This window comes from Micromys minutus, assembly GCF_963924665.1.
Source record: "Micromys minutus genome assembly, chromosome: 5".
Classification (NCBI taxonomy): domain Eukaryota; kingdom Metazoa; phylum Chordata; class Mammalia; order Rodentia; family Muridae; genus Micromys; species Micromys minutus.
Window position 1 is genome coordinate 4,660,233 of NC_137974.1, and position 16,096 is coordinate 4,676,328.

The window sequence follows — 16,096 nt, forward strand, 5'->3', positions numbered from 1 at the left end:
ATCATCAATGTTGAAATAAGTTGCTAGGAATTCTACCTCACACCTTCCAAATATTGTAAAACACTTAGCATGTTAATATTGACATATGCAATTAGTATCATGAAGCACATTTTAAAAGCTAGGCGTTCTAGGAATTTAATTACCACCGAGGACATACACTCCAACCCCACCACGCTACTTACGTCGTCCTCTTTGGTTCCGCCCCAGAAGTTGGTGCCTCCTGCATAGCTAGGGATGTTCAACACTGCTATGCCTTGTAAACTGGGGAGAGGAATATACTGCCCATCACACTGCAAGGCAAAAAGCTTAGGTTAGAGGGCCTATAGTCTAGCACTTTGAAGTGGATGCAGGAAGAGCAGGGACTCATGAGCATCCTCTGCTACATGGCAAGATCAGACACAAGTGCAACACTGTTACTTCAGAGCTATGGAGACAGGAAGGTGTCCATGGTGCTTCCTCTCTTGTAAACACACTTTCACATCACAAAGGTTGAGACACACTGCAGTTTCTCTCTGGTGCTAGCTTGCAGATACACTCATACATTACAAAGGCCTTTATCTATTCTCTTACTAAAACAATTAAAGCATAAATAACTAAAGAAACCTTTATAACGAATTAAAACCATACTTTCCTTTATCTTTCCTCTCAGAGCATGCAGTCCTCCTTCAGACTGCCTACAAACTTCTAGCCCAGCGATCTTCAACCTTCCTAATGCTGTGACCATTTAATACAGTTCCTCATGGTGTGGTGACCCCCAGTCACAAACTTACTGCTACTTCATAACTGTGATTTTGCTACTGTCAAGTCATAATTATCTGTGTTGTCCAATGATCCTATGTGAACCCTGTGAAAGGTCACTCACTCCCCAAGGGGGTCTCGGACCCACGGGTTTAGAACTGCTGTTCTGGTGTCTGAGCTTGTTTTAGACATTCTGTCTAAATGATCACCTCACTCGAAACTGCCATAACTGGGTACTCACCTGGGCTTGGTAACTAACCAGCAACCATCTGAACAGGGGCTGATGAGAGGGTTGGGTGGGAAACAGTGCTTGGCACCAACCCCGACAAATTGAGTCGAATATGGAAAACCCACAGTATATGAAAAGAACAAAATCCTCAGGTTGTCCTCTGACCTCCACATGTGTGCCTTGGCACATGTGTACATATGCAATCACACACACACACACACACACACACACACACACACGCACAATCAACATTTTTAATCAAAGCTGTATTGTATAGCTAGATGCAGAGGCAAGGAGAAACTGCATACTGGCTAGCACAGTACCCTCCCACCTTCTAATTCACCTGAAGGAAAATTACCACTTAGATGGGAAAGGGTAATTACATGCTATCAATGAACACGGTGCCTGAAGAGGCCAGAAGAGGGTGACAGAACCCGGAAGCCAGAGCTACACTTGGTCACTGGCCCATGTGAGTGACAGGAGCTGAAACTTAATTCTCTGAAAGCAGCCAGTGCTCTTAAAGACTGAGCCTCTTCAGCCCCTCTCCAGATGTAAAACAAAACAAAAAGCAGAGAAAATGTATAGTAAGTGTGTTGGCACACATCTGCAATCCATACTTGTGGGGTGGAGGCAGGAGAGTGGCTACAAGTTCCCAGCTAGTTTAGACTAGAGAGTGAGACCCTGTCTGAAAAATACAAAACAAGGCAAAAGTACTTTTTATATTTGCAAATGAGCGAATTTTCCTTGGAATAAGCAAAACTGGCATTTTCATAAATGTCCCTCCACAAAGGTATTTTAATTTCATGGATTTTTATTCTCTTTATCGGTTTTTAAATAAAGCTTAGATTTTGAGATGGTCAGCAGCTACCTCCACATCTCAAGTGTCATGATTACAGGTACGAGTGACCAGGCCACACTCATCTGGCCTGTTGATACCCGTATATACACATCTCAGCTTGAAGGATGAAAATCAGGAGGCAATGGACGAGTCCAAACAACGGAAACTTATTCATTTTTTTTTCAGCCACTAATTAACCTATGAATTTAGCGTTGCCTCGGTTACACAATGCAGACTATATCAAAGTATGGCGTTCCACTATCATTTCATTATCATTATCACTTGTCGCTCTGCATTTCCGCCACGCTGAGAGGTGTCAGATCCCCGCGGAGATACCGCACAGTGGAGGCAGGACATGTGCATCTCGTCTCACCCAGTCCAGTCGGGAGCTTGACCTCGCCAGTTCTTCTGTCTGGTGGCTCAGTTCCACTTAGGCCACAATAATTATTTATTTTAGTGTGCGTGCGCGCGTGAGAGCATTCATGTATGCACATGTGCGTTGGCCAGAGGACAAACTGCAGTAGTCACTTCTCCCTCCTACCATGCGGCCCCAGGAACTGAAGTCTGGTGGTCAGGCTCAGCAGAAGGCACCTCACAGGCCTCTCATTTGTTTATCCCCACTTTGAAACATTGTATTGATTAGATACCTGTTTGATTTTTATTTGATTGGCAATAATAAGATACGTTAGAAAAATACTTAACTGAGTTTTATACTATCCACTACATCCACACAGCTTATTTAATGCATTAAAAACTTTATTAAAGTGATCCAGTTTCAGCACGTGTCAAAGGATCCCCACTATCAGGGTCTCTGAAAACAAAAGAAAGAGCTCAGGGATCCGCAACAAAGACCGCTTCCAGTCACAGAGGCCACTCAGCAACGCAGGCTGAGAAGCAGTTTTTCTGCTTTTAGCTTTGTACCCAGAATCCTATAAACTACATGCCAGAGTCAACACTTCCTCACAAAGCAGCACTTGGGTCAGGACATCAACTATGGGCGAAGTGAGCATTCTGAGCATCTGTGGGGTTGGCAAGCCCATGAGAAGCTGTTTAGCTTATGTGATGGTTTGCACATGCTTGGTCCAGGGAGGAGCACTATTAGGAGGTGTGGCCTTGTTTAGAGTAGGTGTGTCACTGTGGGCGTGGTCTTGAGACCCTCATCCTAGCTGCCTAGAAGTCAGTCTTCCACTAGCAGCCTTCAGATGAAGATGTAGAACTTCAGATGAAGAGTAAAATTCTCAACTCTGCCTGCACCTTGTCTGTCTGGAGGCTGCCATGCTTCCACCTTCATGATAATGGACTGAACCTCTGAATCCGTAAGCCAGCCCCAATTAAACGTCCTTTATAAGACTTGCCTTTGTCATGGTGTCTGTTCGCAGCAGTAAAACCCTAACTAAGATAGTTTTACAAGTATTAAATGGTTTTATAGTTGTTCTGTTTGTTTGCTTTGGTCATTCTTTATAGCCTTGGCTGGCCTGAAACTCCAGGCCTGAATATGGGCAACTGTCCTGCTTCCAAACCAGAAGAGCTGGGATTACAAACATTTGCCACCACACCTGGCTCTCAGTATATCTAAGCCTGTCCCCTCCAACCCAATTTATGATCAGACTCATTTGTAGGGAGCAGAGAAGTACTGAATGAGTAAAATCCTGACTGTATTGTAGACACAGGCACAACCATGTCAAGGACCCTGTAGCCTCGGGCTCGGAGGCATGGCAAAGCCTTCCACAGGAGACCACTGTCAACTATAGACCACTGCAGACAGTCTGTGCAGAGTTTGTTCGTTATATCATTTTGCCCCTGGACGTTTACTGCCTGAAGCTGTAACCTTACAGAGACAGCTCCTAAAAGGCTAGCCAAACACTCTCCTGATCCAGCTATAGGCCATAAACCCTACAGGCTTCTCATTACAATAACCCCGCCTCTGTGCTGCACAGTTCCTGGGATGCTCAGCTCCTGCAGCTCCGGGCCTGTCACCAATCCCAGCTTTCTGTCCGTGCTTCTGTGTGTCAGTCCCTCATTCCCTCATGCCCCACTCAAGTCTGTTCCGGGAACCATGCATGCTGCACCATGACAGTCATCATTATTTGAGGAGCCTCTTCCTTATCTAATTATCATTTCCCTGCCCACCTCTTCCTGGAGGCGGTGTCAGTTACTGTGTTACACACTAGGGTTAACAGCAACAATTACAACTAACTGTTCCTAAGAAGTGTGGGCACATGGGGCCAAGGATCAAGAGTGACAGAAGTTATACAATACAGACAAGGGCACCTACATTGACCGAGGGAGGGGCTGTGGAGTCTTGCAAAGGGTGAACCTTCCTGATTTGTAGCCTTTCAGGTGATAGTCTGTATTTTAATTTCACAAGCAATCATGAATCAAGGCAGCTGATCACCTAGAGATAGGTCTAGGGTGGTAAGGACCAAAAGGCTTATTGTTATGACATTTAGCTGATAAGAGTCTGAACCGCCTAGTGAACCTACACCCACTGGTAAGATAATGCCAAGACAACAATACTCAGTTTAGTTAGCTGACCAGAGCATTTAAGACAAGAACTATAAATTCCTCTGTATTAGTGATATGCCTTAAATAAAAATATTTGATCATAAAAGGAAGATGGAAAAGATCTGTCTTGGACAAAAGATTTTAAAAATTACAGTAATTGACAGACTTCAAAGATTCCCAATCATAAGTAACTTTTGTTATCCTGAAGTTTCTACTTAAATTAGAAAAAAATGTCAAAGTCTTATTTTTAACTAACTTGTTAGGAATCATTGGATCAAAATAAATATATGTTTAAATCAAGATGTATGAGCTGCAAATACTACTTTCAAGGATGTTATAAAAATATTGGCCATTGCAGACTGGAACACTTGAGTGTAGAAATCCATTATTAAAGACACTATTCTACTGAAGTACTTGCATGGCTCCACCCTGGTTTTTCAGGACCAGATGAGACTGGTCAGGTTAAGTCTGTTGTTTCTAGGCAGGATTGACACTACCTTTACAATGTATTTAATCACTAGTTAAGAGAAAATTTGGTCAACTCACCTCAAGTTGAACCCTTTGCTCCAGATTCTTGTATGATCTCTGTAACAACTCCCGGGTGCCAAGGACTCCGTACCACATCAAGTTTTTAGTTCGGCTTCTGAAAATAAATATGGTTGTGCAATCTCAGGAAATGTTACGTATTTGCTCCTTAATCAAGACATAGTAAATAAGATTAAATTGAATTGCCTTCATATAACAACATTATAGCTACTGTTGAAATTACCTGCATTTTCCAGGGTGTTCCTCTCTCTTATTATTAAATTCTAATGAAATTTTTGCATCTAATCCAATCCCAAAGTAGTTGTTCATGACACATTTTTCTGAGTATCCATCCCTATGATAATAAGGAAAGGCACATAGAAGTCAATTTCAGATTCATTACAGGTACAGTTTACTTACACGGTTACACTTACACCTTAGGTAGCTATTCTTCTGAGAGAACTAAAAAGCAGAAGCCATACCCGACAGAAACCCTATGGCACAAGTGCCATTAAGTGACATCATTTTTGGTATGAGGCAAAAGTTGGGCAAAGAGGGCCATTGCTTTTTTTTCTACTAAACTTGGCAGCCTTAAGCCTTCTCTTGCATGCCAGGGTCTGCCTGTGCGGACTGTCTATGGGAAGACTTTCCAGTCAGTGCAAGGCCCTCCCTATTCATGAGAGCGTTTCTTCCATTTCAACCCTCGGTAGTGGACAAACTAAGAAAAACAACTTCTGAATTCAATGCATTCTTAGAGATATTGTCCATACTTGATGTCTTCTGATTTTCAGAATTACTTTTTGATGGGGTGGATGGGCGTTGCACAAATGCTATGACATATTATAAACATCTGAAGACAATGTCTATAAATATCAGAATGTAATCTGCAAGAGTCAGTTCTCTCTTCCTACCACGGTAAAGGTGCTTGCCACAAAACTTGAGGATCTGAGTTCAATTCCCAGGACACACATGGTTGACAGAAAGAACTGACTCCTGCAAGCTGTCCTCTGACCATGTGTTATAGTATGTACACACACACACACACACACACACACACACACACACACACATAAAAGAAAAATTCTTAAAATAAAATACTGTCCTTGAGAAGTGACACTACAAAAAAAAAAAAAGATTTAAGAAAAGCATTTCTGAGTTAGGGAGATTGCTAAGTGGAGAAAGCTCAGCGTGGTACAAGTGTGGGAAGACAAGAGGTCAAGCCAGCCAGCATGCAATCTCAGCACACAGGAGGAGACAGGGAGTAAGCTGCCTGCATATGTCTAGACATGCCAAACTGGCAGGTCAGCTCTAGGTTCACATGAGAGACCCTGCCTTGGCAGGTAGAACACTGGTCAAGGAAGACTCCCACCTCTGGCCTCCACCTATGTATGTGTACTCATTCACATGTGAACGGAGACACACAGACACACATACACACAGACACACACACACACACACACACACACACACACACACACACACACACATTCATAAAACAATTTTTAAAATGAAAACAAAATAAATATATCTCAGGCTTCCCAAGCATTTTTGGGAGTCTAAAAAGAGATGCAATCATTGTGGGTCAGAAACTAGAAATGAGCTCTAGGTCACCCTTCAGGGTGAGGCACAGAGTTCTAGACCAGGCCTGAGCAGTTGAGAAAGGGGCCTGCTTCAGGGACATAATCAAAATTCTCACCACCCTTTTAGCAGACAGGCTCCTGCACTTTAAAACACATGCAAAATGTTAGGATTTGAACAAAACAGAACACAAACAAAACGGAAGCTAAGTAGCTACAAAAGTGTTCCTTACAGTGAATCTAGATCCGGGTCAATAAACGGCGTTGCACCGAAGGGGTCGATGTTCGCCAGCAACATCTTGTTGATGATAGAGCTCCCAGCAATGGAGGCGGCCAGTCCTGCTCTCAGACCTGCCAGAGACATCAGGATACTGTGTTAAGAGGAAACAGAGTCAAGCCTGGTCCACCTAACCTGTCCTTATCTCAAACAGCCTCCTATCAAAGCCTGATTTCCAGTGACCACTCAGTAGCCAAAGCCCAAAGGATGATGCTCACGAGCATGAATGTCTACATGTTGTAATAAAGAATTATGAGGAAAACATGAAACGGACTATCTGTGATGCTTTCTCACCACTCAGCAACTCTACAATTTGTAGCTTTCAGCATTTCACTTTCTGGATTAAACTCATTCCTTAGTATTTTGACATGATGCAATTTCAAGTGGACTTTTTGTCGTAGTTGCACAGACAAAATGCTCAGTTGTGGTGTACAGAAATATAGTGACAAAGATGAAATGCCTACAAACTGATCATTTACTCTATAACCCCGATGCACTCCCTTATTAGCTTTGGTGGCTTAGCTGGCTTGTGTGCACATATGAGCACATGTATGCACATGTATGCCGCCCTCAGGGTTTTCCTTTCTTACTCGTCCCTCCCTGAGCAGTATCCCCTCACATAAGTCTCCCCCACCCCCCTAGAAGGAGAAGGCCCACTCTGGGTACTATATGCAAATAAGTGTGGAAAGGCAGTTATGCTTCCTCTTTCCTGGTTTATTAAGACATTTACTATGTAGTCCTGGTTGTTCTGCAGCTTGGTAGGTCAGGCTGGCCTTGAACTCACAGAGATCCACTTGCCTCTGCCTCCTGAGTACTGGAATTAAATGCATGTGCTCCCACTCCTGGTTTTTATTTCTAGTAATTTTTTTCTTCTTGAATGGGTTTTTTAGTTTATATTTTTTTGTGCATTTTCCTGTTCCCTCTGAGTTCTGATTGGTCATCCCAGTTTATATTTCTCTAAGCTCCTCGGTGACGGCTCAAGACTCCTCCCATTCCTGAATTTAGTGAATTGAATCTTCTCTCTTCAACTCCGTGTTCATTTCCTCTACTGGTTTTTAATTCCTGTGTTTATTTCCACTCTCACATTTATTCTTTGCTTCCCCATTAGCTCCCATTAGTTAGCTCTTGTCCTTGTCTCCCAAGGTGTGTCCAGTGCTCCACGTAAGATGAATGTACACTCCCTCGGCCGGCCCTCCCTCCACTCTTGGCAGGCTTCAGCTGCATCAGCTAAGTTTTAGGATGTGTTTCTGTTCTCATTTGTTTTCAGTTGTTTCATTATCTTCCCTAATTTACTCCCCTCCAGGGTTCCACAGTTGTGTGACCACATGCCTCATCCTCCCCACACACAGTGTTCAGTTCACTGTGCTGGGAACAGAGCTGTGGACTGGAGATCCTCTTGGTCTCAGTGAGAATGCTGTGTGGTCTCATCGGCTCGCGGACTATCCTAGAGTGTCCCACATACTCCTGTAAGAAGTGCATACTCTTCTGTGTCTGTATGTCCTTCAGATGCTGACTGGGTCCTACTGTTTCATGTGACTTCTGGATACACTATGTCCCTGACCATCTGTCTGGTTGATCTGTCACTATAAAAAGAGAGGAACAAAAGTCTCCAACCGGTACTTGAATTAAAGCCCATATTTAAAGAGAAATTCCATGAGAAGGTATGTTCCAGGGTCTAAATGGATTCCAACATGTTCTAAATGATGACCAAAGGAATTAAAAAACCTCTGTAGATTTAGGAAGCTCTAAGAGACATGTATAGCTCCCTCCGACTCCCACCTGTACTCTTTGGTGTCTACCTGTATCGGCCTAATCAAGGCAAACTCATTTTGTCCAGGTTGAAACAAATACAGGCTAAAAATGTCTACAGAGAAAGTAGTGGCTTAAAACCACAGGGAAAGCTGTGGGGATCCCTGGAAGTCAAAGAATAGACTCTCCAATTTGGGTACAGACTCCTAGGTTCTGACCTAGAACCAATGAATTAACATTTTTTAGGGTAAGGCCTAAATGTGAGTTTGAATGTGTCTCATACATGGGATGATCTAAAGACCCGGATTTCTTCAACTAAGTTTGGCAAAAATATTCTCTTAAGGAAACATTTATTACTAAGGACATCTTTCTGTAGTTCACGAATAAGAGAGGTTGAAGCTACTCATTTTCCCAGATATCTTAAGCATGCACGGACCACATCACACAACTATACTACCTGGGCAGATTATTCTAGTGTTGAGCACAGGGAGGTTTTCTTTGGTGGTGGCTGTAGCTGGACCAGCAACAGAATCAGTTTGGAAGTGGCCACGGCTTGCCTGGGCATCAGGAGACTGAGATGTGGCTTTGGCTGTTGACAAAAATCCAGATTAAAAATGGCAACTGAAACCAGTATAAAATTAAAGAAGCCCCTCTAAACAGACACACGGCAACAAGCGACCGTCTACTTAAATCAGCGAGTAGAACTAAAGAAGTTCATTATATTTAACTTCACTGTCAGTTTACTTGATTTTCTTTGTCTTCCAAGGGAGACATACTGACCTCTGGGTTTGAGTAGATGCTACCAGAGCATAGATATCTACTGTCATTAAAAGTCAATAAAATGCTTAATTTGAGTGTGATCGACTCACATTTGATGAGTAGACATTTTAAACCCTGGTAACTGTTATGCTGCATACTATGCCAATCACCCATTAATCATGAACACTGGGTACATGATCTGATGTAAGTGATCTGACTCCTAGCAGAGCATGTGAAGGCATGTGAACGCACATGAACACACATGAAGTGGGAGTTAATATAGACTTAAATTACTGGAGACACTTGGCTGGACTCAGAGCTGGGCATCACTCAACCCACATCAGAAAAGCTTCTTCTTGCCACAGATGGTAATTAACTAGACCCACAACTAGACAGTGTGCAGACAGTGAATGACTTTGGAGCATTCAAACTTTATGTCTTTACTATAAAGAATTTTTTATCATATCATTTATCATTTATCACATCATCTTGATAAATGTCTTTTTCAAACTCCTCTTCAGAAAGCTCAGGGAGCTATGCAGAGGAGGAGGCAGAAAGATTCTGAAAGCCAAAGGTGGTGGATGGCTCCAAACTTGGTTCCAGACACCTGAGTACACACATGAACTCACAGAGGAGATATCATGTACAAGATATACATGATTTCAAACCAGACAGAATAGTGGGACGGAAAAGAAAGTGTAGACACAAAGTCTCACCTCTAACCAAGAAGCTATTTGCAACTCAACTGATAACCTTCTGGGACAGGGAAAACCAGTTTTCTCCAATGGAATGTCTTTGGGTATGTCACCCACACGCCAGTGCAGGCTCTAGGCAACACATAATAGACCTCCATGTGGTTTTGTGTGTGCTGTTTTGTCTGTTTCATTTGTTTGTTTTGGTCTTTATTTTTGTTGGAAGAGAAAGAGGGAAGGAAGTTTTTATTGGGGTGGAAGGGAGAGAGATCATCAACTTGGGTTGGTAGGGAGTTAGGGAGGATCTGAGAAATTGGAGGAGGAAAAGAAATATGGTCAAAATAAACAATTGAGAAAATATATTATTTATTTTCAAATAAAGCTTCCTTGCCATCATTTATTTGAATGATAATACGCTCCAAATGGCTTTGTTATGCTTTTGTAAAAGCTTCATACAGTTAAAATATTCAGGAAAATATAAAAAAGGAAGATTTAATTCTATCAAACAGGAGGAAAGTTAATGGAGCAAAAACAGCACCTTGAACTAATCTAGAGGCCAGCAATAGGTATTAAAAAAACAGTTGCGATTAAATTCAATTTAAAAGTACTCTAAAACTTAATTATCCTCACTCTCCCTTAGACTAATTACAAACATAACTACATTAATCTTGCATGTATTTTCTCTGATCAGAAACAGTCCAGCTGCACAAAACAAACAGAAGAGTCACACTTGTGACTGTGTGACAGATGGAGCTCCTGGAACTAATTCCTAACACAAAGCACCTTTTGATGTTTACCTCTGATAAAAAGCAGAAAGTACAGTACTGACGAAGATCAGTGTTCTGCGGCAGGGAATCAAATTAGTGCCTCATGTGCCTTTCTAAGTAAGACACCACCTTGAACCCACTGATATACTGTATTTCTCACATCTCCGACACCGAATGCATAATTTAATAATGACACAATACGGATGATTCAATAAAGATAATGGAAGGAACCCTTCGATTGCCAGTGATTTTCAGTAAGTTGGGTTATAGGCAAGATTGGCATCAAATGTGGCAAGATTAAAGACTTTCCTAATCTAAGTTTATCTCTTTATTTAGCACCCCAACAGTATCTTTCTGTTTCCCCTCTAGGCAATGGCAGTGTGAGTCTATGAGGGGGTGGTGAGGTGGAACAAGGGCTGACTGGAAGGCATGGGCAACAGTGCACACCTAGAGAGCAGACATGTGGACGCCACCATTGCTAGCCCTCCTATGGCCAGTAAGTAGTTTAGCTCACAAGCCTGATTACCAACTTCACAGATAAAATCCACTGAGATAACAGAAAAATTTAACAGGTGGAAATGTGATGGGTCCAAAAAGAAAGGAAGGAAGGTCATAAAGACGAGGGAAAGCTATTGCAGTTAAATGTGGTAAGAAACTCAGTAGTTTTCACATCAAAATGTGCTCGATGAGTCTGGGGAATATCTATGCCATTGCCTTACAGAAAACTCCTGGAGTTTGTTCAAAACATTTAAGCAGACACTGGCCTAATGGATAGATGCAGCCAGAAAAATAAACAATTCAAAAGTCACCAAATCACAGACTAGTGGAAGAAGGTAAGTGACACCAGATATGAGAGAAAACATCAGATGTATCAGGGATCTTTATAGCACCATCTACGGGCTCCATAGGGAAGAAGGGGAGACAGCCCCAGAAGACAGATTCAACTTAGAATTGGTAAAATGCCATCTGGGAAATTAACTCTTATGCCATTTCTAAAAATACCATATTAATGCCAGGAGTTCTTACTGCCTACAGTGTGCCACATAAAATCACTAACATTCTCCATCATGGATTGAATTTTAAGGGAGGAAATGCAAATTTATGATAAAGAATATTCTTCTAACAGTTACAGCCAGACACTAGAGAGAAACATATTAGAACTGAATACCCAGAAGGTTCAGTGACCATCTGGAAAGTGAATATAAGAATTTGCATGCAAACATATACGTCAACTTCTGAACTTCACCAAACCTAATTTTGATTTTTCTTGAGAGTTTTTAGTACAAACACATTTTCTCGAGGCAAAAGCAACAGCAGCAACAACAAAAATGACAGAGAAAAGCCGATGATGAAACCAAGTACAGCAGACGCCATTCTGGGCACTTTCATACGGTAAATTAGTCAGCCTTCACTATAAGCCGATTCAAATCAGATGCTACCATCTTCATTTTTAGTTGAGAAAACTACAGAAAAGCATAGAAACCACTGGCAATCAGTCCAAGTTTGGAAACAAAATGTTAATGATTTTATCCAATCTCACTTATAAACACTGATGCAAAAATACTCAACAAAATCCTTGCAAACCTAATCCAAGAACACATCAAAACGATCATTCACCATGATCAAGTAGGCTTCATCCCTGGGATGCAGGGATGGTTTAATATACGGAAATCCATCAAGGTTATCCACCATATAAACAAACTCAAAGAACAAAACCACATGGTCATCTCACTAGATGCTGAGAAAGCATTTGACAAAATCCAACACCCCTTCATGTTAAAAGTCTTGGAAGATCAGGAATCCAAGGTCTATACCTAAACATAATAAAAGCAATATACATCAAACCAACAGCCAACATTAAACTTAACGGTGGGAAACTTGAAGCAATTCCACTAAAATCAGGGACTCGACAGGGCTGCCCACTCTCCCCCTACCTATTCAACATAGTACTGGAAGTCCTGGCTGGAGCAATTAAACAGCAAAAGGAAATCAAAGGGATATAAATTGGAAAAGAAGAAGTAAAAACATCACTTTTTGCAGATGACACGATAGTGTACTTAAGTGACCCCACAAATTACACCAGAGAACTCCTACAGCTGATAAACAAGTTCAGCAAAGTGACCGGATATAAAATTAACTCAAACAAATCAGCAGCCTTCCTATAATCAAAGGACAAACATGTGGAGAAAGAAATTAGGGAAAAGATACCCTTCACAATAGTCACAAAAACTATGAAATACCTTGGTGTGACTCTAACTAAGCAAGTAAAGGACCTGTATGACAAGAACTTCAAACCTCTAAAAAAGGAAATTGAGGAAGATCTCAGAAAATGGAAAGATCTCCCATGCTCATGGATTAGCAGGATCAACATTTTAAAAATGGCCATCTTACCAAAAGCAATCTACAGAGTCAATGCAATCCCCATCAAAATTCCAACCCAATTCTTCATTGAGTTGGAAAGAGCAATGTGCAAATTCATCTGGAATAACAAAAGACCTACAATAGCAAAATCCATCCTCAACAACAAGAAAATATCTGGGGAAATCACCATCCCTGACCTCAAGCTATATTACAAGGCAATTGTGCTAAAAACTACATGGTACTGGTACAGAAATAAGCACGTGGATCAATGGAATAGAATAGAAGATCCAGAAATGAGCCCTCACATATATGGTCACCTGATTTTTGACAAAGGAGCTGTAAACATTCAATGGAAAAAGGACAGCCTATTCAACAAATGGTGTTGGTCCAACTGGCACTCAGCATGCAGAAGAATGAAAATAGACCCTTTCTTATCTCCTTGTACAAAGCTCAAGTGCAAGTGGACCAAAGATCTCCACATTAAACTAGGTACACTGAAACTATTAGATGAGAAAGTAGGGAAAACCTTAGAACACATAGGCACAGGAGAAAATTTCCTGAACAGAACACCAATGGCTCAGGCTCTAAGGTCAAATATCGACAAATGGGACTTAATGAGATTGCAAAGTTTCTGTAAGGCTAAGGACACTGTCAAGAAAACAAACAGCAGCCAACAGAGTGGGAAAAGATCTTTACCAACCCCACATCAGATAGAGGCCTAATATCCAAGGTATACAAAGAACTCAAAAAGCTAGACACCAGAGAATCAAACAACCCTATTAAAAATGGGGTACAGAGCTAAAGAAAACATTCTCAATTGAGGAATATCGAATGGCTGAGAAACATCTAAGAAAGTGCTCAACATCCTTAGCCATCAGGGAAATGCAAATAAAAACAACCCTGAGATTCCACCTCACACCAGTCAGATTGGGCAAGATCCAAAACTCAGATGACAGTGCTTAGCTTTTTTTTTCCCAAAGGTTTGATAGTGTGCATTAAGATCTTACTAGTTACAATGAGCAAAAAGTACATGTAAAACAGGATGTAACCCGGAATTAGTCAAAGTTTTCTTGGTGTGTAAGAATTGAGCATAATGTTTATTTTTTTTCTTGAAATTCATGCAGTCTGTGAGTTGTTTCTGGAGTGTTCAGAGCTTTCTGGGGTTAGTATCCCATTATCAGTGACTGCATATTATGTCTGTTCTTTTGTGACTGGGTTATCTCACACAGGATGACATTCTCTACATGCATCCATTTTCTTAAGAATTTATATACATTTATGCAAAAATGCTTAAAATTTGTTCTCTTATCTATCTTTGTTTTTTAAAATAAAGTTGTTCAAAAAAAACCCAATTTTTTGAAACAGTCCTAATATATTATGCTGACTTTTCTTGAGTACATTATAATTATTTTCATATTACTTCATATCATTATTATTTTAACTTCTGTCTGTCTGAACCACAGTAACTGGAAACTTTCACTTACATTATCTGAGTACTAAATGGACAAATTTATTTCCTTTGAGATCAGAGGCGGGGAAACAGTTAATAATCTTCAAGCTACAATAGAATCATTTCTAGGCAAAAAAGAAATTGGGTAGAGACAGAGTTGTAATTAGATGTCTTTTGGTTTTAAGGCTTAACATAGCAGCAAGCATTGGTCAATTAGCAAAATATAAGGCTCTACTGAATCTTTCAAAGGCCCAGCTCATTGCAGGAAAGGCCAACACCTTTCTTGTAAATCACCAAGGAATCTCAAGGCAGCCCCAGGCTCAAGCTGGGAAACTTGGGTATTTATTCTAAGGAAATCATCTTTAGTCCCACCACACTCAGTTTATTGTTGGTCTCTGGATATCTCCAGCTTCCTCTTAGATCTCACAAGGGATATATGAATACTTGTCAAGCTAACTGATCTGTTCCCGTTACAATTTTAGTGTTCATGAATAACACAAACTCTCCAAAGGCCTTTAGGAAAATAGAAATTCAGTTTATTTCAAACTTAATAACTAAATGCAAAGTCAGTTGTAACCGATTTCCAAATGACATCATCACTGACTTCTAAATGAGATCACTGATTTTCAAATGATGTCATCACTGATTTCTCACCTGATACTGACTCTTTTGTGTCATCCTCTTTAGCTTCATCCGCTTCTGTATCACAGTCACAAGATGGACTGGCTGGTTCATACGGTTGCATTGTCTGCTCCTCTACAACTTTAAGTAGTAAGAAGGGAAACAGACTTGTGTAAGCGGAAATAAAAATGAATTCATATTAAGATATGCTCGGGAAAGAGAAACTAAACCAAGTACCAACAGAAATTGTACATTTACAAAACATTATTTATTAACAGAATTGGGAGTGATGCCTGTGCGTACTGGAGAGCCTAAGACTAAATAAATTTTTTATGGTTACATATTTACTAGGATAAAATTATGCATGAATTTAAATCAAAATCCAAAGCCCAATTACAAGTTCCACACCTGGAAGTGGATTCCCAGCATCAGCCATATTTCAGTAACTTTGATCTGGCCCTAAAATTCTAAGAAGTGTGTATATTATACTCATATAGAAGCTTAACTCTAGGGGCTGCAGACGTGGCTCAGTGGCTGAGAGCACAGACTGCTTGTGTTCACGTTTGGGTCTGAACATCCACAAGCGCCCGTCACCTCCATCTTGGAGGATCCAGTGCCTCCTGTGGCACCTGCTCTGCCTCACACACTCCCCCACACAGACACTCCTGCACGCACAGAAGCACAAGTAGAACGTCAATCTTTAAAAACTCAGAGATGCATATACTATTAAAATGTAAATGATTTTTAAGAAATCAACATTATTATTCCATTATCAGCAGCTATAGGAGTCATCTTAAGAAGAGATGACGATTAAGTAGAAAGACTGAAAATTGTAGGTTGGCTCTATAACTGTCTTTCTATGTGAGTTGGGATAGAATACGACTCCAATTACTTCGGAAATCCTAGTTTGCAGATCTTCACTTCTGAAGTCAGATACGTCTAAGTACAAATTCCCTTCAGTGAACTTACTGTCTTCTATCACATCACAAGCCCCGTTTGCAAATGTGC

General features: G+C 40.9%; 1 protein-coding gene across 1 annotated transcript in view; it reads right to left on the minus strand.

Annotated features, from left to right (window-relative positions):
• The window catches only part of DGKH (diacylglycerol kinase eta), a 152,125-nt gene that overhangs the window by 18,995 nt on the left and 117,034 nt on the right, over positions 1-16,096 (minus strand). Inside the window, exons 17-22 of the mRNA XM_080917356.1 lie at positions 15,122-15,229; positions 8,896-9,027; positions 6,646-6,763; positions 5,080-5,190; positions 4,857-4,953; positions 183-290 (exon numbers count right to left, since the gene is read on the minus strand). Coding sequence (XP_080773482.1) covers positions 183-290; positions 4,857-4,953; positions 5,080-5,190; positions 6,646-6,763; positions 8,896-9,027; positions 15,122-15,229 — 674 coding nt within the window. The remainder of the gene's footprint in view (positions 1-182; positions 291-4,856; positions 4,954-5,079; positions 5,191-6,645; positions 6,764-8,895; positions 9,028-15,121; positions 15,230-16,096) is intronic.